Source organism: Ambystoma mexicanum, chromosome 11, assembly GCF_040938575.1.
Source record: "Ambystoma mexicanum isolate Mex_15411 chromosome 11, UKY_AmexF1_1, whole genome shotgun sequence".
Classification (NCBI taxonomy): domain Eukaryota; kingdom Metazoa; phylum Chordata; class Amphibia; order Caudata; family Ambystomatidae; genus Ambystoma; species Ambystoma mexicanum.
In genome coordinates, this window is record NC_090934.1 from 72,771,699 (window position 1) to 72,798,256 (window position 26,558).

Sequence of the window (26,558 nt, forward strand, 5' to 3'; positions counted from 1 at the left end):
GTTATTCAACTCAAGCCACAGATTTAGAGTTGCTTAACCTACAACAAGGCAACCAACCCCTTTTGTCTTACGTTGCTCGGTTCAATCAACTGACGGCAGAAACCCAATGGCCTGACAGCAAGAAAACGGCTGTTTTCTACAAGGGTCTTTCGGAAGAACTGAAAGATGCCTTATCTACAGTTCCTGTGGTTCCTACGGGTTTTCCAGAACTGCTCGATTTGGTTCTACAAATCGACGCCCGAAGGAATGCTCGGAAGGGAGAGAAAAAGCCCTTCATGCAAGTCTCGGGGTGTTCAGAGACACCAGCAGTCCCCTCTAACGACCCTGAACCCATGCAGATTGGCGCCGTGAGAGGTCGATTGTCCAATGCAGAAAGGGAGAACCGAAGAAAAAATCACTTATGTATGTACTGTGGTTCTTCCGAGCATTTATTGGCGACATGTCCTAAAAAACCCATCAAGCGTTCGGGAAACGCCAAAACTCGACAATAGCAGGAGTCCCTATGTCGAGTGTTTCATCGGACTCCAGTACGATACCTAAACATGCACCTGTAATAGTTCAGGTGACATTGCGTTGTGATGGACGAGAAGTGGTTTCCAAAGCCATGGTTGATTCTGGAGCCACCAACAATTACATAGACATCACTTATGCCAAGAATTGTTCCTTACCCCTTGTAAACAAAAAAAGACCTGAAACGGTTAACACCGTGGATGGCTCTGTTTTGACTTCTGGTATGGTAACTCAGGAGACGGTACCTGTTCAGATGACATTATTGAATAATCATTCAGAAGAAATCATCTTCGATGTCATTGCTGCACCACAGTACGAAATCATTCTCGGTCTGGCATGGTTAACCCTTCACAATCCTGCTGTTGACTGGGTTTCAGGATCACTCCAATATCCTTCAATTCATTGCAATGAACATTGCTTTACCAGTCAGGAGGTGTCAAATAAACAACACCTATTGACTTCTATGGTAGGAGATTCCACTATCAGCGTAGTACAGCAATGCGACAATACCATACCATGCGAATACGCTGATTATGCTGATGTCTTTGATAAAGGCCAGGCAGAACAATTACCTCCACATCGACAGTACGACTGTCCAATTGAACTGATTCCTGGTGCCAAAATACCTACAGGCCGTGTATATTCACTAACACCTAAAGAAGATGTTGTGTTAAAAGAATATATTGATAAAGCGCTAGCAATGGGTTTTATACGGCCATCACAATCACCAGCTGCCTCTCCTCTATTCTTTGTTCCTAAGAAAGAGGGAGACCTCAGGCCTTGCATTGATTACAGGGCACTTAATGACATTACTATCAAAAATCAATATCCCTTACCACTGATAAACGTTTTATTGGATCAATTAGGCACTTCCAGTTATTTCACCAAACTGGACTTGCGAGGAGCATACAATTTGATTCGCATTCGTGAAGGCGACGAATGGAAGACCGCTTTTAAGACACGGTATGGTCTTTACGAGTATTTGGTGATGCCTTTTGGTCTGTGCAATGCTCCCGCCACATTTCAATTTTTCATGAACGATATATTCAGAGACATAATGGACCAGTTTGTGGTGATCTATCTGGATGACATCCTGATCTACTCATCATCTTTATCGGAACACGTCAAACATGTTTCCACAGTCCTACAAAGACTCAGGGAGAACCATCTTTATGTGAAAGCTGAGAAATGTGTCTTTCATTCACAGGAGGTGGAATTCCTTGGTTACGACATTACCAATTTAGGTGCCCGAATGAGTCGTTCCAAGGTGAAGGCCATCTTGAATTGGCCGATCCCGCATAATGTCAAATCATTACAGTCTTTCTTAGGCTTTGCGAATTTCTATCGCAGATTTATTCATTCCTTCTCCAAGACAGTAGCTCCTTTGACGGCTTTAACCAGTTCTAAAGTTCCTTTCTGTTGGAACCAACATGCCCAAGCATCATTCGAGAAGCTGAAGGAAGCATTTACCACTGCACCCGTGCTTCAACATCCGGATCCAGATCGCCAGTTTATCGTTGAAGCGGATGCTTCCAGTGTCGCTATTGGTGCAGTACTGTCACAAGTTTGCACAGAAACTAAGGAGGAACACCCAGTGGCTTTCTTCTCTCGCAAACTTACCTCATATGAACGAAACTACACCGTCACTGAACGGGAACTACTGGCTATCAAGGATGCTTTCCGAGAATGGCGTCATCATCTTCTTGGCGCCAAACATCAGGTATTGGTGTACTCTGACCATAGAAATCTTCAAGCATTCAAATCCATGAAATGCCTTACGGCCCGTCAGGCCAGATGGCATGTCTTTTTTGCCCAATACGATTTCAAGGTCACCTATCGTCCTGCCCGAGAACATGTTAAGTCGGACGCTTTGTCCCGCATGAGTAAAGAGGCGCAGGAAGAAGAAAAAGTACAGATCCAACTGTTGGCAGATCATGTAATATGCAGTTGTTCTGTTCAACCATCCTTAAAAACTGAAGTACAAAAGTGGGTAAAAGATCATCCACAAGTTGTCCAGGATATGAATATGGACGTACATAACGGTTTACCATTCACACAAGGAGTTCTTTATCTACCAACACCTTCAATGCAGAATAAAGCCCTCAAATGGAATCACGATTCCTTGATTGCAGCCCATCCGGGACGGAAGAAAACACTAGAACTACTCAAAAGGTGGTGTTGGTGGCCAACCATGGCAAAAGATGTTATAGACTATGTATCTTCTTGTTCTGTATGCATCCAATGTAAAAATACTCCTGGTAAACCAGTGGGCTTACTCCAGTCTTTACCTGTCCCCAACAAACCATGGGACATGATATCTATGGATTTTGTGGTGGAACTTCCCCCAAATCAGGGATATGATACCATATGGGTCGTAGTCGATTATTTCACTAAATTGGCTCTTTTTATACCCTGTATTGGTTTACCAACTGCTGCTGTTTTAGCTGAACTATTCATCCAACATATATTTCGGTTCTTTGGTCTACCATCAGTAATCATTACAGACAGGGGCTCACAGTTTGCATCACGCTTTTGGAGAGCTTTAACCTCTGCTTTACTGATTGATGATAGAATGTCCAGTGCTTATCACCCTCAAACTGACGGGCAGACTGAAAGGGTCAACTGCACTATGGAACAATATCTGCGGTGCCTGTCTTTGCAATATCAATCGGATTGGCTCACGGTACTGCCGGCGGCTGAATTCGCCTATAACAACTCTTATCATAGTGCCATAGACACTTCGCCATTCTATGCTCTCTATGGACAACACCCCCGATCAATACCTCTGGATTCCGGTCTATCCTTGGACACGCCTGCCGCAGGCCGTACTTTTCGTGATCTGAAGAGATTACAGAGAAAGGTGAAGCAGCAATTGGAGCAGGCTAAACGACGTGACAAGTTCTATGCCGATGCTCATAGAGTACCCGCACCTGTCTATAAGGCTGGTATGAAAGTCTGGTTATCCACTAAGAACTTAAGAATTCCAGGAAAAAAGAAATTATTGCCTAAATTCATTGGTCCATATGTAGTGCTCAAGGTACTCAATCCTGCTGCTGTACGTCTGGCTTTGCCACAACGATGGCGAGTGCATCCTGTATTCCACGTGTCACTCATTAAGCCATGTTCTGAGACTACGAGATTGCCTGTACGGCCTGTTGCTATTTCTGTGCGTGGTTCAGATGAATACGAGGTACAAGACATACTGGATATGAAATTACGTTCTGGTAGGCCGTATTATCTGGTGGACTGGAAGGGCTATGGCCCCGAAGATAGGTCCTGGGAACCTCTTTCTAATATTCATGCTCCTGCTTTATTGAAGCGCTTTCACTCAAGAAGGGGGGAGGTGGCCCCTTTGGGGGATGGCACTGTCATGCATGCTGGACGCTACGCTCGCAGAACAGCTAGACCGTTCTATTCCAAATGGAGGTTATTCGATACGTTACCGGGAAAACGACGTTTTCACCTTTCACGTCGCTAAATCCACGTGACTTTTGTTCGTCACGTGAACTACGGTATTACGTATTTAAGCAGCGTAGAAACTTCACTCGCTGCTTCTGATCGAATCTTTTGGCGTTGTGTAGCTGAACCTCTGATCTGCATCCTGGCATACTTCTACAGCTACAATTTGGCCTTCTGTAGCGTGTGTTCCGCCACACGCTGATTCCTGGAGCATTTCCTCCGCGTGCAAATCCTCACGCGCTCTCTGTCTTCAAACGCGGCTGGCCTGGACGGCGTGTATCCTGTTCGCGTGTTATATCCACACGCATACTCTGTCTTCAAGCGCGGCTGGCCTGGACTGCGTGAATCCTGCCCGCGTGTATAATCCACACGCGTACTCTGTCTTCAAGCGCGGCTGGCCTGGACTGCGTGAATCCTGCCCGCGTGTATAATCCACACGCGTACTCTGTCTTCAAGCGCGGCTGGCCTGGTCTGCGTGAATCCTGCCCGCGTGTAAAATCCACACGCGTACTCTGTCTTCAAGCGCGGCTGGCCTGGACTGCGTGAATCCTGCCCGCGTGTATAATCCACACGCGTACTCTGTCTTCAAGTGCGGCTGGCCTGGACTGCGTGAATCCTGCCCGCGTGTAAAATCCACATGCGTACTCTGTCTTCAAGCGCGGCTGGCCTGGTCTGCGTGAATCCTGCCCGCGTGTAAAATCCACACGCGCATTCTGTTTTCAAGCGCGGCTAGCCTGGACTGCGTAAATCCTGCCCGCGTGTAAATCCACACGCACACGTTATTTCTTCACGCTGTTTATAACCGCGTGTTCTTTGTTTTTCCTTAAAAAAGAACGCTATTTCCAAATCCTGCATCTGTGAGACTAACAGAAGGATTGAGCCATATTTAGAGACATTACTTTACGTGGGAAGGAACTTTTCAAGGATTATTGGAAGGTGACAATGAACTGTGTTGGACGCTATCCTGTGGTGAATTCAACCCGTAACTAGCGTGAGCCTCGTTCCGTTCGGGATAAGTTTCCCCTACTAATTTTCCCTTCCTTGTCGTTTGTTCTACATTCAATTCCTCAAGAGACTTTCTGGATTCTTCTACCCTGAACTAAAGGTCAGTGTGAACATTCCTGTCATATTCTATTTCATCATACTCAGGTTGGAGCAGCTATTCATGATACTTTATTTTGTCCTAGGCTGACTTTCTATACCTTACCCACGCCCTTTCCAGTGATCCATCGCTCTGCCTGTTTTATTCAGCCAGAGGGTTGTATCATTTGGAAGGTCTTCAATTGACTTCACGACTAGCAAATTGTGTGAACAGGGATCCGGAAGACCCTACCTCTTGTATCCTTTTGAGTACTGTATCCTTTGCAGTTTATAATTTGGTACATTCTGACAGCAATTCGTTGAACCTCTTAACCTTTGGGTCCCAGACCCTCTATTCTGGTTTGTAATGTCTCTTACTCAGACTCGGTTTACTATCCTGCCAGGCATTTTCTTGTACATATAACTCTCCAAATTTCTCAACAGGCGGGTCCCAGACTCTTTCCTCTCTTCTGGTCTCTTTGTGGTGCTCTCACACCCAGTATGTTTTGCTTCTGTTTAGTCCCGCTGGGATAACTAACTTGGTCTGCAAGGGTTCCGGTCCTCGACAACACCCGCAAGCATCTCTACCTTCCTCTGGTGTCTTGCGGTCTGCTCTCATCTTTCGGCGGAGCCACCATAATGGTTTCTCGCTGTACGTCGGGTCTTGCCTGGTCCACTCGGATGGTTTCCCTCCCACCACTGGACGTCAGGTTTCACAGCCTCATGTGAACCTTCTCTTCATTCATCATTCTCGGATGCTATTTCCCTTCTCCCTGCGTCCAGGTCTTCAGCACATTCTCCCTCCACACTTCGCTCCCCAGCTCGACGCTCCTGTGGAGAAGTACTGACTCTGAGGCGAGTCCATCTTTTTTTATGGTAAGCCAACTTTTTTAATTCCAGATAAGTAGTATGTTGGTCTTGGTTCCGTGTAAGGCTCTTCATTGCCCTGCTCTTCTTCGTGTCAGTATTTCTGGAGTCACCTCTTCTCACTCTTTCCTCATTCTTCCTGATCACAGTACTGTCTACCTGATATACAGGGTTACTATGCATTAAGTAACTAGCAGAAGAAAGAAGAGACATTGACAGTGGATGTTGCAATAGTCCAACCTAGAACCAGAGCTTGGGAGACCATGAGCTTCGGGGGAAGGGGAGGAAGGGCACAGTACCTCTAAGGAGGTGCTGTAGGAAGTTTGACATTTTAGATGTGGGCGGAGAAGGAAAGTGTAGAGTCAAGGATTACACCAAGATTCTTAGCCTCTCAGGTGGGGGTAGGAGGAGAGCCAAAGGAGGCCGGCCAGAGAGTGAAGGGAAAGGATGGTGAAGGTGTGCCGATGAGGAGGATCTCCGTCTTGCTGGCATTCAGACAAAGATCATTGGCTGCACACCAATCTTGAATGGCAGTTAGGCAATCAGAGATGAGAGAGGGAGAGGAGGTGGCCCGAGGGCAGCCTGAAAATGAGTAATTATACTGCATTCTCCCTTGATAGTCTTACATTCTCCCGTTGAGAGGGTCTCCTCTCATGGGATCCTCCCACTGAGTACCAGCCCCAGGGGGACTATCAGGTAGCAGCTTCGCCTCCCTGGCCTCATGGGAGGAGTTCCCCTCCTGAAAGTTGTGTCAACCCCCAGGGTCGGATTTTGGCCCCTCGACCTTTCAGCCCGTGTCCAGGCCAAAATCGTCCCTGGGGAGTGGGGGCCGATTCTGGCCATGCCTGGGCCAGTTTGGAAGGAAATAAAATAGAATAAAACTTATTTTTTTTTTCATTTTCTTTTCAAAAAGCTTTTCATTCTTCTTAGATGGATAAATGAGTACCAACACAGGTTGGGTGATATTGTATGCATATTTGTTCTATATAAAAAAGAGCTTAAGGGTAAGTGCTATACAATAACATATTGTCATTTGGCCTTGGACGTCTGCTTGGATTCACAGTAATTTAGTCTACTTAGGAACAATGCTATTTGATGCCACTTCCTGTTTTGTCAAAGGGTGAAAGGTCATGTTTCATCACTTCCTGGGATGACACTTAGGAGTGGGGTGAAATGATATCCCTTCTGGTGATGTCATCAGAGGTCAAGGGTCGTGAGGCGAGGGGTGGGCCTCTTTTTTGAGGCGAGGGGTGGGCCAATTTGTTTTGGGTAACTGGGCCTATTTGTTGTCCCAGTCCGACCCTGTCAACCCCAAGGGATTTATTTTCTTTATATATGTTTGCATATATAGCATTGCACAAAGCCGTGAGGCAGCTATGTGCTATTTACAGTATAAGTGTGATATCATATCCACCAAGTGCAGGGCCACACATAAAAGTTACAATATTTGGGTAGATCAAGAAAGCACACTCCGGTACAGCCTACCTTATAGTGTGGGGGCTTGATCAGATGTGCAGATAAGCATAAAACAATGTAGTGTGGATTTGTCACACCACACAGTGCACAGCCTGAAAACTCCCTTAAGTGGGGCAAAACTACATCTACTCTAAATAAAATGTCCCACACGGAACGCACTTGACACCTACATCACTGCCGCGGGTCTGATGCCTTGCTAAAAGAGTTTTCTTTTCTTGTACTTGCGCACACCTTTAGGACACTGGACTTGCATATCCACACAAGTAGGAGAGGTTCGATGGTTGCTTGGACTACGCCATCGGGAGGAGCCATGGGTTGGATTATTAGCACAGTAGGGAGATAGTGATGAAGAAACATGGGATGGTTGGATTTCACCACTGCCAGGAGCATCCATTTAATATTGCACCAGTTGGACTGCAATGCACGATGCCCTGAAACTGGAAGTGTCCCAAGGTCATGTGGCAGGTTTATGGTTTCCAAAAGACGGGAGGTTATGGATTGCTAAGAAACACCACACACCGTGGGTAATAATAAGCAGCGCTCAGATACCTGAGGGTTTGTAGTGCTATATAAATGCTAAATTATTATTATTATTATTATTATTATTATTATTATTAACAGATGATGCCACCAACCATATGAAAATTCGATGAACTCAACATTCAATTGAAATCGGGGAATTCAAGAGTGCCAACACAAAGCATGTCCTGAGAACAAAAGAACCTGCCTTGGTCCACAATTCCATATTTACTGCATGAACCCCTCTAACAAATTCTGGCTGTTTAGAAAACACCACTTTATGCTCCTATTTGTAGGCCTATAATATATAATACAATTTATAATTGCAGCTCCCAGCATTCAATTGACTGTTTGTTGAAATATTAAGAATGCATAATGGTGTTACAGTTGAAATACTGTCCTTTAGCAGCTATCCAGTAGGCCCGGGGCCTGCAACCTTTGGCTCTCCAGATGGTTTGGTCTACAACTCCCACCATACCACCATACCTAATCTGCATACTCAATAGCCTGTTATGATGGGAATTGTAGTCCAAAACATCTGGAGAGCCAAACGTTGCAGACCCCTGCAGTAGGCTATGTGAGCACAGAGATATAATTCAGAATAACATATTTTCTGGGATTTTGACCATGGAAGGTTTTAGGGGAAGAGCCAGTCCCAGGCGAGCCACTGAACATTCTAGAACGTCGAGGTATGAGGAGTCTGAGAGAGGCAAGTGTCCACCCTACAGGGGGGAGCATTCACACAATGGAGGGGTCCATCGACAATGAAGGAAGCGGGTACTTGCCATGGAAACCCACAATCCATAACTGAGCCCTGTCCAGAAAGGATTGGAAACAGAGGTATTCCAAGGAACACAATGGGTTAAAAGGTGACTCAAAGTAAGACCACACTTGTGAAAAGCCCATGAGCAAATTGAAAGACATCTAATGCTAGGAACGAGAGAAGCTGCAACAAGCTACTTGGTGACGCTCTTAACCAAGCAATCAAAATCCTTGGCAGCTTCAGAAAGCCATATGTTCAGTGAATGGGGGCTTCTGTGAGAAAATGATAGCGGATGATTGGATGGTGTAGCTTTCATCCCCTTGCTGCATTCTCTGATGGTGATGGGGCGCATTCTCTGATGGTGATGGGCTGCCTTTTCTGATGGTGATGGGCCGCCTTCTCTGATGGTGATGGGCTGCTTTCTCTGCTGGTGATGGGCCGCCTTCTCTGATGGTGATGGGCTTCTTTATCTGATGGTGATGGGCCGCCTTCTCTGATGAAGATGGGCCATCATCTCTGATGGTTATGGGCCATCTTCTCAGATGGTGATTGGCTGCCTTCTCTGATGGTGATGGGCTGCTTTCTCTGATGGTAATGGGCCACCTTCTCTAATGGTGATGGGCCTTTTTCTCTGATGGTGATGGACCACTTTCTCTGATGGTGATGGGCTGCATTCTCTGCTGGTGATGGGCCGCCTTCTCTGATGGTGATTGGACGACTTCTCTGATGTTGATGGGCCTCGTTCTCTCATGGTGATGGGCCGCCTTCTCTCATGGAGATGGGCTGCCTTCTCTGATGGGTATGGGCCACCTTCTCTGATGGTGATGGTCTGCCTTCTCTGATGGTGATGGCCGCTTTCTCTGATGGTGATCAGCCACTTTCTCTGATGGCGATGGGCCTCCTTCTCTGATGGTGATGGGCCACTTTCTCTGATGGTAATGGGCCACCTTCTCTGATGGTGATGGGCCTTTTTCTCTGACGGTGATGGACCACTTTCTCTGATGGTGATGGGCCACTTTCTCTGATGGTGATGGGCCACTTTCTCTGATGGTGATGGGCCACTTTCTCTGATGGCGATGGGCCTCCTTCTCTGATGGTGATGGGCCACTTTCTCTGATGGTAATGGGCCACCTTCTCTGATGGTGATGGGCCTTTTTCTCTGATGGTGATGGGCTGCCTTCTCTGTTGGTGATGTGCCGCCTTTTCCAATGGTAATGGTTCAGAGGGCATAAGGAACCTTGAGTTTGCCAGAGATTACCAAGAAGAACTGGAAGAAACCCACCTGGATACTGGAGGGGTCCCTCCCAGTAGTGTGTCCAGACTCCTTTGATGGAGAAGGGGGGAGTCCAAGTGGGGGCACTGACTTATGCAGGGGCGGCATGAAGTACGAGTGCACCCACACATAATGATCATAGTTTAGGAAAATGGGGTGGCAAATCAGATTCCAGGGGTAGCACCTGCTACCTCAGTCCACTCCCTAAACACACCATTGGGCCCACCCTATATATAGAAATATTCCTGACGTGTGGGATGAGGAGGACCCCTACAGAAAAATGACACCCCCCTTCAATAAGAATAATGAGTAATTATGCAGCCGAGTTAAGGCCAACCTTGGTCAGATGCCTCCCTGGAGTCTGTGGTTATGCAAATTGCCTGCTATCCATTCTCCACACATCAATGCCAACTCTATGAAGAAAAGAGCATATGCACAAGTATGTTAACACAAGAGGTAGGAAAAATTGTCCAAATCTGTACCACAAAATGTTCCTAGTGAACCTTAGGTAATTCACCACCACTTTGCCATTCCGCTTTGGGATGCTTTCTGGAAAAAAAAGGCTGCATGGAGCTTCCATCAAAATGTCGGCAAAACTTTGCAGAGTCCGCTTTGTGTGTGATGTCAGACATTGAATTCTCCAATCGCTTAAGGTAAAGCAAAGCAGGAGCTTTGCAGAATGGTACACTGTGCTGGCCAATTTCTTTGGGTGAAGGGAAATGTTCACTTCCTCGTGAACCAAGTTCCCGTCGTGCAGCGGGTGAACCGAATCCAAGCCTTCACGAGGAGTGAAGTGATTTTCTGGCCTGTGGCCCTTGCCTATGTATGCAGGCCTTTCTTCTCCTCAATCACCACACCTCTTCCAGTTGCCAGTGGGGCGCTGCCAGAAGCCACTGGTTCATGAGGAGCAGCGACAGCACCAGTCTCCCAACATCCCCAGGAGGAGCAGCCCCTCCTCAAAAGAAATTAAACGAGATATTTTGTGTTACTTTTCCCATTTTTCTTCCTTTCTTTTCCTTTTTTTTCCTCCCCTTTTTTTTTTTATTTTCACCACTTGCTCTTCATTTTCTCTCCCTACTTCCACCAGTGCCCTATTACCTTACTACTTCCAACTTTACATGCTATCCTTTTCTCATTACCCTGAGGCTGGAGTCGGCCAATTCCCAATCAGCTATGAGCAGTGGCAGTAGCAATCCCATGCCAGCAGGGGGAGCAGAAGTCACTCACAAGCATTGTCACAAGGAGCAGGACATCTGTGACTACGAAGAGGACCTGGGCTGGCACTCCAGTGACATGTTGCTCCAGACGTGACAACCTACAATCATGTACACCCATGCCAAACCTGACTCTGAGGAAGTGACATCATCAGAAAGACCCAAAGGGAGAGCCAATTGGTCATCCCAACCTTGCTCTTTGAAGACCTTGACCTTTTTCTCCCCCGACAAGAAGATGAAGAGCCTCAAATGGTCAACACTAGGTACAGTGAGCCAGTGGTGTAATACAAAATGTGGGAGCCCTCTGTGAGCCATGCTGAAACTCCACCCGCCACCAAGCCCGCAACAAAGCACAGACCGCCCCACACTCAGCGAATGTCTGTAGCACCATGCATGTGCAACATGCACGATGCTCATGCTGCTGCAGGAAATGCTGGGCACTGCATAAGGCAAAACATGGAAGTATGTGTCCTAATCAAGCCTTCAACCTTTCACCTAGAGTAGACATGAGGGGGCTGAGCCTTGCTCCTGAGGCCTGACATCAAAATGTACCAGCCAACTCTGTGTGTGACCAGTAATATTATATTATTCACAGTTATGATACAATAAGAAAACACGTTCATGCTGGATCTGCCAGTATCCCCTTGTAAGAGCCTTCTCTTCTTGGCTTTGCCCTTAATGCCCGTAAAACTCTCCTATCCACAAGAAGAAAACTACTGCTGCTGCACATATTACTTACCAACCCACACACCAACATGTAAGAATACTCATTGTGACTTTGCCCTTAATGCCAGTACAACATCAATGCTACAGTAAGGAACCATTTCCTTGTTGGCTGCACACGTGTCTCCACCCAGTAAGAAGACTCATCATGTTGGCTTTACCTTTAACACCAGTAAAACATGCAATGCCACAGAAAGAATACATTTACTTGCTGACTGCTTAAGTTCCCCCAACCTCCCCATGGAAGAACACACATCATGTTGACCTTTCCCCTTATGTGAGTAATAAATGCCAAGCCAAAGAAAGAAAATGTCCAGTCTGCCGGCCCTATTATGCTATAAACCCCGCCCCTCTTTCATGAAGCAACATTCATCGAGTTGACTTTGACCAACATTACCAGTTAAACATGTAAGAAAACATCCATGATACAATGCCCCTTGCCTGGACCCAGCTTTGCATGCACACATTATATCCATTCACCCACTAGCCACTCACCCATTGGTAGCTGATGATTAAGTTCATTGGAGTGATGTAAATATTTTCACAAATATGCAAGATCATGCGAGTGCAGCAAAGAGAGTTTGACCCAACCAAAAGTGCTACAGGGTGGCGAAAGGTGCCTTCCTGAGAAATATATTTGAATACTAGGTTAAATTATGTGTTATAAACCACACTTTCTTTGAAAAACTGGTTAAAAAGCCAGACAATTTGCAATTGGTTTTAATTTAAAAATCCAACAGTTACACTTCGCCAACAGTGCACAGGAGCATTTCCACAATCCCTTTTCCCAAAAGATTAGCCAGTATTAATACATGTTCATGCTGGCTATGCTCATACATGTCCACTTTGGCAGCACCTATGTTTATGGCAGTATTCCCATATAACAACATGCTCATTTTGTGTTGCGCATAATGCCAGTAATTATACTATGCGAAAATAGGTCCAGGCTGGGTCTTCCAATATATGGCTATATCCTTGCGGCAGGCCATACTCCTGTTGGCTTTACCATTCAAAATACCATTCCACAATAAGAAAGCATGTCCAAATTGGCTGCATAAAAATAAGTCTTCTCACATAATAAGACTTATCATGTAAGAACATATCACACTTGCTTAATCATGGGGCTGTCCATTGCAAAATGTCATGCCACAGTAAGAAATGGGTAGACTGCACCCAAATGCCAATCCAGCCAAGTTCTTATCATGCTTGCTTTGTCATACATGCACAGTAAAAAATGTCATGCCACAGTAAGAATTGCTACAGTGCCTGGAACCAAATGCCAGTCTAGCCAGGTAATAGCGTATCATGCTTGAAGCTTGCTTTATCATGGATGGATGTCCAAAAATGCACAATCCCTGTAACCCGCCAACCCCTCCCTTCCTTTCGACCAAATACTGCACCTCACCCCCGACCTGCCAAAAACAGCTCCTCAACGGGCCGTCCCAGCCCAAATGCAGGGAATTAATTGGGCTTGAACAAGATAGAGCTGCACTTCAATAACAATTGTCTTGCTGGAGCGTCATTCAGAGTAGATCCATGCCCCAAAATCCCCCAAGTTGAGGAAGCTTTCTGCCACTGTTTCCCGAAAGTCTCCTGAACGCTGTGCATTTGGAATCTCGTGCGTGCAGCAATATCCCCTTCACAAAAGGCATCTGAAAAGCTTTCACTTGCTCAAACGGACAACCCAAAGTCAAACATTGAAACAGTACAACACTGTATATACGTCTCATGCTTTGTACACATTTTACTGTCAGGGTGACTATTCTGACAGATGAAATGAGATTCACACCAAGTTTGCATTGCATGCACAGAAGGTATGTACATTGTAAACACTATCAGAGACAGTTTGATAAATTGGTGATCCCAAAAATAACTTGATTTTTATGCAAAGCTGCCAGCATACTTATTTCAAGGCACCCGCATTATTCAACACCTAGCTCTGCCCTTCAGTCCCACCCACATCTCTGACAGGCCGTCTTCCCCACCTCATCTCCTCGTTGCCCATGTTCAGCACTACATACAGGAAAGAAATTGGGCAGGAACAAGACGGAGCTGCACTCCCGCAAGAAATGCCTTACCGTTGCAACATTCCATGTAGACCTGAGGCCCAAATCCACCCAAGATGAGGAAGTTCTCTGCCGCTGACTGTCGCCAGTCTCCTGAACACACCCAGCATTAATGAAGCTGCTGTGTGCCTGTGGATGGCTGCGTTCAGAAGACCCGCTGCAGTCAGGGGCAGAGAGCTTTCATAACTTGCCGGTTTTGGCCCACGGGTCTACATGGAATCATGCTGTTTGCAAGCCACTGCTCAGCTGCACCACGCCCAGATACACGTGCAGCTGAACTGTGATATACAACTTCACAGACTGCATCTGAAAGCCATCCTTTGTTCAACAGCCCAAACTCAAATAATGAAACAGTCCAAAGCTATATATAAGTCTCATGCTCTGCACACATTTTACTATCATGGTGACTATTCTGACAGAGGAAATAAGCACCATACCAAGTGTGCATTGCAGGCTCAGAAGGACTGAACGTTTGCATTACTAGTGCAGACATGTTTGATAAATTGGTGATCATGTGTATGTTCCAAAATGCACTTTGTTTTTATGCAAAGCAGCCAGGATCCTCTATTCAGGACACTCACATTATTTGCCACTTAGCCCCGCCCCTCAGTCCCGACCACGCCACTAACACTCCAACTTCCCCTCCGTGAAGGGGGTGTGGGAGTGTGAGAGGGAGTTCTCCCAGTCCATGTTGTGATTTTCGAGCACTGACTACACACACTACACATGGGCACCCATTCACACAGCATCATTCAGTCTCTCATTTACTCCATTCACACAGGCAACCATACACCAAACACTCCTTCAGTCACACGTGCATACATGGCCACCAATGTGCATACACTCGCTGAATCACATACAGTGCATCATTCACTGAGGGCTGCCAAGCTGACAGGAACAAGAAGAAGGGCCTCCACCTTCTTCCTTGTTCCTGGCATAAGCAAAGGAGCCAGGGCACCTCCATAACAAAGAAACTTGCCGGTGGTTGCACGGCTGGAAATTGGAATGAATACTTGATCCCGTGCTAAAACTGGAACATTTCTTTCTGAAAGAAATCATATTATTCCGACCTTGTCAAACCGGACATTAAATGATGCCTCTTATTACAAACGATTTGTATGTATATTGGCCTACGCCAAGTTGCTTGAAAATTGTACGCGAATAACTCTCTGCAGCAAGGTCTTGACCTTAGAAATTGATGTAAGCCGCCATCTTCAATCAAGCCTCAATTTTTGGTTAGAAACCACCATTTTGGGGTTTTGTACAAAGTCACCCTGTAATCTAAAATGGCCGTCTCATGTGTCCTTGTTCTTGCCTTAACCTCTCCAACCTCTGTAGGGAAGTTAATGTCCAACCTGCCTTCAGGCTACATGTTAGGGTCATGTAGACATTGTCCTTTGTTGACCTCGGAGCAGGGGATTACTTGAAATGCCAATATTAAACTACAAGTATACAAGAACAGTAATGCTATCCAAATATAACATGCAAAACATTGTTTGGTCTGTACTAAAGCAATATATAAAGAGTGTAAATGTTAAATTGAAGAATAATGGAGTGTGTTAGTAAATGTATTGAAAAGTAAACCGCATGCGCGAGTTATGTAAATTAGGTAAGTGAACCTGGCGCGACCCTAGCGCAGTGCATGATTAACCTGTAAGGGGGCTGGACATCATTTTACAAATTGTATAAAAGCACTGATGCCCAGCTAGGAAATTCCCTCACTGCTCATATTGTACCCTGCTGGTGGTCTCTGTGATGTATTGACGGCCAGATAGCTATTTGTGTACTTTGTTCAATACTGTTCAGTTTTGTAATAAAGATTCTGGGAATCTTTATAAGACCGTGTAGGTGTATTTTCCTTTGCTCGGTGTAACAGCCGTAATATTGTATTTTTTTTCTGATTCCACAGATGGCGCCCGAATAGGGACTCTCAAGATTGACTTCGTCTCGTTGAAGGTTGGCTCGGCTATCGGACCGGGATCGGACGGTGTCAATAGAACCGGCCACTCTAAGATGAGACGCGAATTCCTCGACGAAACTGCACGATCCGATCCCTGGACGGTGAGCTATAGCCCGAGACGACGTCTTGACGAGGGTCCATATATTTGAGGTGGGTACATTTGCTGAAAATCACCAGACAACGTGGGTCCTTTGCATTGTCCTTAGTAACCCGATTGGGCCTCCCAGTCCTTTGGTCAGGTGAATCGTGCCCCGATTCTTAATTTAACCCTGACAAATTTGAATTTGGAGCATTGTACTCGCGAGCGCAATTATTTAACCAGGTAACACCAGAACTTTGATATGCCTGGGAAATTGTCTGCCTGCTTTAGGGCATTTTTCCGCAGTGACAGACAATCTTTGGAAGATAGCTGTTCCGCACCACAGGAGGGGTCGCCGGCATGTACTATGTACTGTAAGAAAGGCTTTGGTAGCATAGCATTTAATGACATTTGGCACAGACAAACCAGACATAATTCTAATCTTCGGTGGCCAACCAATGGTAGTTTTGAAATCCCTCGTATAGAAAATTTAGAGTCTGTATTAATAAAGAAGAAGGCTAGGACTGCAGCATTTGACGCGTTGCACAGTTGGAAAATAGAAGCTTTACAGCAACAAAAGAGTAGAGAGAAACATATGCGTCGACATATGACGAGTGTCGAAAAGGCACGGTTATATGATCAAAATAAGCAATTGGAGTCAGTTAGGAACACAGACAGGGCATTTCAATTAGGCATTCAGAAAATCTACCCTTCAAAAGATTTTCATACGTCAGACGAATTGATCAATAAACTTTTGCATGAACGAAGGCCCGATGCCTCCGCGCCACCTCCATATGTCCCTCCTCCCGGCGCTTTGCCCCTTCCTGTTGTAGTTCCCCCTCCCATAGTTTCTCCGGTCCACCCTGTTGTTCTTCCTGTTGTTCTTCCAGCCATCGCCCCTTTGCCTGCCTCCTTGCCTTCACCTGTTATTCAGAATGTGCCTATTCTTCCTCTTCCAAGTGATCCTGCATCGCTTGTAGTAGACCAGGGAGCAAGACTGTAAGAGGATTCAATCCCGCACTACAGCTAAGTCAATGCCTAGTCTAGAATACTGAATGAAAACCCTTATTGATATATCTTTATGTCCAGTTCATGCGTTCTGGATGACTACCCCTATATAACACCCCTCTCTTGGAATCCTCCTGACCCCACTGAGCCAAGAAGTAGTTCTGTTTTGCAAGTTAAAAGATTTATTTGATAATTTAAACAATAGATATATATATCACACTTTATAATAAATTAATAATTGAATATCACACTTAATCTGATATGATAAAGATTAACAACGGAGAATCTGACACTAGCACGCTTCTTTATAATCACTAAGGAGTTGAGATGAAATGGAGAAGGTAGCACACTGGTAAATAGGTACAGAAGTATAATGTGGTAGAGAATGCTTTATAGGGTTCAAGTAAATGCAAGGTTGAATGAATGAAATGCAGTATAGAAAATACTCAATATGATTCCAACAAAACAATGTAATCACTTTTCTCTGGCAATCCCCTCCCCCCTTTATGCAATGCAAGGAAATGGAAGGAAAGCACACAGTTCTCAGAAATGCAATCAAATGTAATTCAGTTCACCCCAGCAAGCTTAGACTACAGAAGTTTAAAACACAGGCCCAAAATGCTTTGATATGTGCTGGCAATGGAGTGAAAAAATATGCTAAAATGCTTTTAATTCCCTCTAGAGATTCAGGGTGAGTGGTATCTAGTTAATATTAGTCCAGGCTCACTCTAGCCGTGATGCAGGGATAGTTTTTATGAGGCAAATGATTTTTCAGCAATGAAACTGCTGTTTTCACACGTGGAGAAATTTGCAAATCGCGGTAAAATGTCAAATCGCTGTAAAATTTGTGAATGCGCCGGGCGCTCTTACAGAGGAACTACAAGTGCTAGCAATATCGATATGATCGATTTTGTGAAAGTCGTTTTTCAGATTTGAAATTTTAAAGTTCAAAAAGACAAGTGACAGCTAGCAACTAGAAAATGACAGGTGACAGTTAGGAGGCAGTTCTACTTAGAGTAAATAGATTGAATTATATTATTTTAACTAAGAGATTGGTTCTGCGCAGTTCTACTATGTACTCACACTATATTCTTGAATTAAATGGGCCTCATCACGGATCTGGTCAGGTTTTAGACTGGACTCTGGTCTGGTCTCTGCACTTCACAGTGATCTGGGTCAGCGCTCTGGTTCTGCTAACAGTAGTCTGGGTCAGCTCTGCTCTCTCTCTGGGTACAGCACTGCTTCTGGATTCTGGAGATTGATGGATTTGAAGTCTCTAGTTTGTCTCTCTGGAGGTTTGATGGAGGTAGAGTATGGATTTTTCTGGCAGAGCTTCCAGCTGCAGATGGAAATGAAGGTCCCTATCTGTCCTGTCTGTCTGTTTTTATGTGTTTTGAAAGTGAGTGTGTATGCAGCATCACTAGACCCTACCCCTCTCCACTTGTCATTGGTCAAATTTCCATTTCTCACTTGATTGGGGAACTGACTGTGAGTCAGAGCGATGTCATTTTATGGCTTGCAGAGAGGACACTCCCCTGTCAAATGGCACACAATCTATATTTGATTAAAAAAAATACATATTTGCACAGGTAAACATTGGTTTAAAATTACATGCACTCCTCACATATCACCGGAGGTATCCCCTGTTCAAACTTTGCTCTTCCTGGGGGCTTGCATTCAGAAATGGCACATATTTCACTTTTTAACTGATTTTGCAATTTCGGACATTGACCCAAATTGACACACATGTGCGCAAGGAGTATGGTCATTAATAGACGAAGTGTCAGATTTTTAACATGCATACATTTAGAGTAATATCCTCTTTCCCGCTAAAACCCCCCTGAACATACCACCGGTTCTAAAAACCTCTTAAACTGTGGGCAGAAAAATCACAAGAATTATGGTATCATTTATAAAATGTTCACATGTCCGCTCTATGAATGATCCATCTTTTTAAATTTATGTTCTGGCCCCAAAGGGGTGTGGTTTCCCCCCAGCACAAAATCTTGAATTTCTGGTTTTTCCAGTTCTGCCAAGCCAGCTTGCTCTCACAGGCAGTGCCCCTCCCCTGTGCTTCCAGGAGAAATCTCCATTTACGACTCCCGCCATAAACCATCTGCCTGGGTCAGGACAAGGCTTTGTTCAATTTCCTGCAGAGCCCAGGTAATTCAATCAGGGAAGTGTCATATCCCTTTTGGTGGGAGCAGCAAAAGGGCAGCTAGGCCTGGGAACACAGCTGTGACTCAAGTTTCACTCCTGATGGGGGTAGTTGCCAGGCAAAATTGGAATCTCTTTAAGCCAGTTTTTAGCTACATGTCATTTCTGTTCCCCAGTTTCTGCATTCAAATAAAACTAAACATTTTTACATATGCAGCTAGAATGCTGATTCTAAGTTTAAACTATGACATTTTTAACAATTGAAACCTATGTGACACTCAGAAATAGGTCACTCATTTCTTTTAAACATTTAGATTTTTTTAGTGTCTTTCAGTCCACATTTACTTAAACTGCTGAAATCCACAGCTCAGCCAGTCTTGTTATAAACCTTCAAGTCACTTCAGAATATAACTTTACATTGGATCCACCTCTCAGTAAGTCTTTCTTTGGCCTGTTTTGGGTTCATTTATTCAGTTTTATACAAAACGTAAAATCTGGTGTGGTTTTAAAATGCCGGCTTTTGGATAGTGGTGAGTACTGGTACTGCACCCATTTTTGGGATTTAAGAAATGAATTCCCCACAATTCTAGGTGGCTTTTGGCAATCAGCATTGCCATTCCCAATGGTTTCAGACTACTGTGCGGGTAGTCCAATGGTGGTTTTAGGCAGTGCCCTTCTGTGCCCATAACATCGGCAAAAATGGGTAGCAGCCTATTCTTCATGCACTTCCCTGGGCATTTTCTGGGAAGCTCTGGCCATCATGATGTTTTCAACGCCAGTACTGCACAGTTTTTGAGGTAGGGCTCGGATGCATGGGTAAAAACATCCCACAAGACCAAGGGTTGTGACTCATAATACTGTGTCACCAGACAAGAGGAATGAATTGATTGCTTGGGCTAAACATTGTATGGAGAAGGGTGAACAAGCTGATGTTTTTTCCACACTCGAAAATTTAAAAGAGATTCCTGAGAAAAATGTTTTTATCGAAGGATTAAGGACTCATTTAAGCATAATGTGAAATAGACTAGATGATGTAGATTTCCCACAAGGGTTACGGGATTTGAACACCTTAGCGTTGTCCAGAGATACTGCGGAGAAGGTATATGAGCATGTTGAGAGGATTTGAGGATTTGAGTATAGGACGGAGTTGGAAGAGTTACAGAACGAGGAAGTAGATGGTGATAGTTTAGGTATTATGCACTTACAGAAACGTTTTTCTCCTCGTCGAGAATTAAAAGGTGAGGAAGCACAAATTTGTACAAAGGATGCGATAAGATGGATTTCGGATATGCCGATAACTCCAGATGAAGTATATGACACATAAAGTCAATATACATTAGAAATGCAAAAGAAAGCGATACGGGTGATGGTAGAGCACCTGCAGAATGAGTGTGTAAGAAGAAAGATTTGTTGTCCCGTAGAATTGTTGAGTGTTTATAAGAGAGCTTTTTCGATTGATACTTCTTCGACTGTCTTAGCGCTTGACTTGGCTTTGTTGTTTAGTAAATGTTCGGAGCTTCCTACTTCTCAGTTGCCTATGAGAATGGTCCCTTCGACATTTGTCCCAAAAGTTGAGATTGCGGCTGATGCTGCACGAGGTATAGTAGCCGGAGAAATCCCTGCACATTACATTTCAGTTTGTTCACGTCCCATTTTCAAGACAGGGAGTGAACACCATAAAGTAATCTATTCCTGATATACGAAAAAATCTGACCGGATTCTATAAAGAAATAGAGTCGGTTTTACAGTTGTCGGTATTCACTCTAAGTAATTTTGACCTATTATTTCCCGTACTCCTGCCAGTTGATTTGTGGAAGCAGATTAGGACTATAGATGACATACCTGGGTTGGGAGATATATGGGATAACATGACTAGGCTGGACAGAGAAAGACCAGCTGGCGAACGACCACCTCAAGTAATATTAACCTTGCCTGATAGAATTATTGTAAAATTGAAGACTATGATTCCAGAAAAAAGAATCATATGGGACAAGCTTACGGCCTGTGTCCAAGGAAAGTCTGAGGGTGCTACCGATTTTTTCAATCGGTTCGAGCAGGTATTCTCGGATTTCAGTGGACAAGATTTGGGCACAGAGTCAGGGAAAAGGTTGTTTGTCGACAAATTTGTACGTGGATTGCTGCCTGACATCCAGTCACAGATTATGTCCTCTGAAAGCGCTTGGCAGGCGAAGTCCCAATCAAAAGTAATGCATATGACTCAGTATTATGAAAATCGTGTAAACACTGAAAAAGAGAAGCTTGAGAAAAAAAAGGGTGACTTGAAAACTAAAGTTTTATTGCAGCAGATCGTTAGAAACCCTAGAGGGGGTAATCAATTTAGGGGTCAGTACATTCCACAGGGAAGTGCGCCCTTGGCTCCGGTAACCATTAACCAGTGTGCCTATTGCCGGCAGGAAGGCCACTGGCGCGCACTATGTCCGACCTTACAGCAAAGGTCATTTGGGAACATGGGTAGATGATCCAGAGGTCGCCCAGGTGCAGAGGGTCCTGGCAGAGATCAGTTTGCACCAGAATCACAGCAATCTCCTCCACAAGATAAGCAAGTTTTGAATGTGGATTATAGAAACATTTTGGATCACCCTTCTGCCGCGTACCTCTCTGAAGAACTTCCTTTTGATAATATTTTGTTCCGCTAGGATTGCCCGAAGCAGGATTTGGAAACTACACCTATTCCCGTTCATCAGGAAGGCCCCTACGTTGAGATGGCGGTGGGAAATAGGAAGCATCTATTTTTAGTAGATACGGGAGACAGAAATGTTCCATTGACCATTCACGGGTTCCAAATATTCCCCTGTCAGGGCAATCCAAGGTTTCGTGGGGTTTTCAGGCACACCTGTAGTTTGTCTGGTCTCTTTGCCGGTACCGATAACACTGGGTCCCTTCACTGAACAGTGTCCATTTTTACTTACCACAAACTGTGGGGAGAACTTGCTGGGGCTAAATTTGTTGAAGGCATTACACGCAGTAATTCATTGTTCTCTGGATGGGATTTGGCTAACAATTTCACCCCAGCAATCACTCGCCTCTTAGTTTTTGACTCGACCTTTTCCGCCAGAATTTAGTAATGTTCCAGAATGCTTATGGGCAATCGATGATAATGATGTGGGCATTCTCCAAATTGAACCTGTTAAAATTATTTTGAAACATGGAGTAAAATTGCCTCGCATCCCGCAATATGAGATCTCAGTTGAAGGCGAACAGGCTTTGAAATGCATAGTTTCTGATTTTGTACATCGTGGAGTAATTGAGGAGATTACGGGTAGCATATGTAACAGCCCCATTTTGCCAGTATACAAAAAAGGTGATCATACGATTCCCTTTCGTTTTATAATTGATTTACATGCTATTAACAAAATTGTGGCTCCTCAATTTCCTATTGTACCTGATGTTACAACGATATTAACCATGATTCCGGCTTCTGCCCCTCACTTTAGCGTTGTTGATCTTAAAAACGCGTTTGTCAGTATTCCTATACACAAGTATAGTAGGTATTTGTTTGTGTTTACTCTAGGTAGACGCTCGTTTACATTCACTCGTGCACCACAAGGGTACACTGAGAGTCCAAGTATTTATAGTAGGGCATTGAAAGAGCAGCTTGATACCCTCGAGTTGCCTACTACTTGCACGTTACTACAGTACGTAGATGACCTCCTCTTGGCCGCTGATTCTGAGAGTGCCTGTAAAGAAGGAACCGTGTTGCTGCTTTGTCATCTAGCAAAACATGGCCACAAAGCTTCACTCAAGAAATTCCAATATTGTTGCTAGGAGGTCGCCTATTTAGGCTATCTCCTGTCAAAGGAGGGAAGACGGTTGACACCTGAACGAATAAAGACCATTTCTGGTATGCCTGTCCCAAATACTCAAAAGGAAGTTAGAGCCTTGAGAGGTATGGCTTCTTATTGTAGATTGTGTATCCCAAATTTTTTGTTAACGATTAAACCAATGTTGGCTTTGACAAAGAAGGGCATTTCTTTGCCATTGCCATGGACCTTGGAACACGAGACAGCATTCGATTTGCTCAAATCCGCGCTGTGTTCGGCGCCGGTTTTAGGAACTCCGAATTATGATAAGGCCTTTGTATTGTTTGTGCATGAACGTGATGGATGTGCTTTAGCTGTGTTAATGCAGGAACATGGAGGGAAGAATAGGCCGTGCGGCTACTATTCCTCCACCCTTGATCCTGTAGCATGCGCTTTGCCAAGATGTTTGCGCGCTGTTGCTGCTGCTGCTGCGTCTGTAAAACAGAGTGAGGGAATGGTCCTGGGTCATGCGTTAACCCGAATGGTACCTCACTCTGTAGATATTCTATTGAATAGAACTCAAACGCAACACCTCACTTCTGCACGATTGAGAAGATATGAACTGATCTTGTTTGCTCCCCACATTCAAATTCAGAGGTGTTGTGTATTAAATCCGGCTGAACTTTTACCTGTCTCACAAAATATTGTTGATAATGACGATACGTCACACGATTGCCTTTATATGACAGAACAAGAGAATAAAGGCAGAATCGATTTGAAGGACATGCCTTTGAATAGCCCACACGGAAAGCTATTTTGTGATGGCTCTTGTTTTAAACTTCCAGACAGCACATCCACGGCTGCCTATGCTGTCACTACTTTAAGCACGGTCTCTCCCTTTGAGGTGGTAATGGGGAGACCTGCTAATATTTGGGGTATGTCAAAAAGTCGCTCACTACGGGATATAGTAAATGTGCTTCTTTCAGACTACTGTAACCAGTTGACTAAAAATCTGTTTTCAATTTATCACCAGGTGCGAGAGGCATTACCTGTACCCTACGAGGGCGCCGGTCGCAGTCTACGACCGGGGGACAGGATCCTCACGAAGGTTTTTGAGAGGTCATCTTGCCTTGCACCTCGTTGGAGAAGGGGTCCCTACCAAGTCCTGCTAGTCACCCAGACTGCCGTGAGGGTAGCGGATCGAAAATACTGGATCCATGCGACGCGCACCAAACGGATCCCACAGCCTGTGCCATACGATACAGAAGACACAGAATCTCTTCCCACTGCTGTAACTCGCGTGCCTGAAACAGCAACAACCAACAAGGTAGAATCGGAGACCGCTTCAGAATCCGCAGGGCCGGACAAAAAGGCCATCTTGTCTCCGCACTCCCCAAAAGTGGAACTTCCGGATCAATCCTTTCTTGATCCCATTTCCATCCGTTCACCACTTCCAGGAGGAAGTGATGACACTTTGTTCTCACCAGAAACGGTAAAATATAATTTGCGGCCAAGGAAATAAATGTACAGCATGGTCTGACTGTGCGACTGAAAAAAAATCATTTGAGGGCTTGTCTTTTTGGCCCGATTGTACGGGAAGATTCTGTTGGCTAAGGGTTGTGGGAAAGACATTAAGAAGATGCGTGACTGGAGTCGCCAGCAAACGAACAATTGGTGTTTTTCGATTGAAGACTATGATGCCTGCACCCGCTACCGCTCGTACTGAACTTTTAGATAAAAATATGACTAGCAGAGACAATGATCAAGTATGTAAGGGGACCCCCAAAGTGTATTGTTGCCTTCTCGTACTAATTACTGGATTTGTAATGACTTTTGGGTTTGGGTTATGGTTTCTGGAAGAAGCATATCCGTTAGAGGACTTTTTACCTATTGAAAATGTATCTGGGATTCCCACTCCTTCTGTGCAATTGCATACTTTGTCGCCTAGAGATTCTTTGCATAGACGGAATTATCAGAATAATACCCTTTTATTAATCATGAATGCCACTCATGCAATTTTTAATAAGACCAATTGCTGGATCTGTACACGTTTACCGCAATATGGGGATAAAGGGCTAGGTTGGTATATTTACCCTCTGCCTCTGACAACTGCCTGTTACGCTTCCCTTAGAGCACAATTTTTTGGTCGATGGAATGACAGCATTTCAGGGAACTTTGATGGCACAAATTTAAATAGTTTTGAAAAGAATGTTTTGATGCCCCTGGGATGCTCACTTTTTGCAAATAGAAGCAAGCCAAACCTTGCTTCTGTTAAGCCCTCTGATAGATTGTCTCGTCCTTTTCAGTCTTTAATCTCTTTCAAAATGGCTCCTATAGGCAATAAGGATGCCACGCTTCCATCTTATTCTTTTAATCACAGCCCCGATTCAGTATCCTTCTGCATACAGAGGAATGGAACGGGGTCAATGGGTAATTTTAGAAAGTGCGCCAACGTTGCGAATTTGACTAGTGAAAACAGACCTCTGTACGCAGGCGAACCTGTCTATTTTGTTTGCGGTAATGTGGCATTTCCGTGGTTGCCCAGGGATTGGCAAGGAACCTGTTATCTAGGGATTCTATTGCCTGGGGTATTTATTGCCAGTACTACAGAAATTTCAAAGACTCGTCCACGACGAGGTGTAAAAAGGGATACTCCAGCGCAAACTTTAGGAGATATTATGAAATCTTTTGTGCCATTTTTTGGGCAAATTACGAATTCAGAAGATATTAGGGGACTAGCGAGAGTATTGGAGAGAACCATCAATGGGACCACTGACATACTCTATAATATGACGCTAGAACAGAGAGTGATAAGATTAGTGGCTCTTCAGAACCGGATGGCATTAAATGGCATCCTGGCAGAGCGAGGAGGAGTATGTAAATTAGTGGGGTCCGCTTGCTGCGTTTATGTTCCAGACTCCTCTCCAACGATCTTTAGGGCGATCCAAAATCTGCATGTCCTTAGTTCAGAAGTACATGTTCCTGAGGGAAATTGGGAACTTGGTACATGGTTTTGGGACCTCCTACGGTCATGGGGATGGAAGTTGTTCTCGGCCCTACTGATTATCTTGGGAGGTTTTCTGTTTCTTTGTTGTTGTATACAGTGTCTCCCTGGTGTATGCTCAGTATTAGGGGGATGTTGCACGCAAGCAACAAGTGTTTAGGGAATAAAATATATGCCCAAAGGAGCCCTCTAAAGAGTATGTGTTGAAGGAAACTCTGGTATCAGACCTAATGGCAATAGATATATCTGACAATGATTCGGGGTGTCTGGACGATGACGCATGGAGTTACTTGCAATAAAATCAGAAATAGTATTAGCACTTGGCATAGGACAAAAGCAGGGTTTGTCAAACCGGATATTAAATTATGCCTCTTATTACAAACGATTTGTATGTATATTGGCCTACGCCAAGTTGCTTGAAAATTGTACGCAAAATTGATGTAAGCCGCCATCTTGAATGAAGCCTCCATTTTTGGTTAGAAACTGCCATTTTGGGGTTTTGTACAAAGTCAACCTGTAATCTAAAATGGCCGTCTCGTGTGTCCTTGTTCTTGCCTTAACCTCTCCAACATCTGTAGGGAAGTTAATGTCCAACCTGCCTTCAGGCTACATGTTAGGGTCATGTCGACCTTGTCCTTT

The 26,558-nt window shown here is 44.6% G+C and overlaps 1 protein-coding gene across 1 annotated transcript in view; it reads left to right on the forward strand.

Annotated features, from left to right (window-relative positions):
• The first annotated feature begins 502 nt into the window (after window positions 1-502).
• LOC138504919 (uncharacterized) overlaps window positions 503-26,558 on the forward strand; it is a 29,004-nt gene continuing 2,948 nt past the window's right edge. Inside the window, exon 1 of the mRNA XM_069625319.1 lies at window positions 503-822. Within this exon, the coding sequence (XP_069481420.1) occupies window positions 503-822 (320 nt within the window). The remainder of the gene's footprint in view (window positions 823-26,558) is intronic.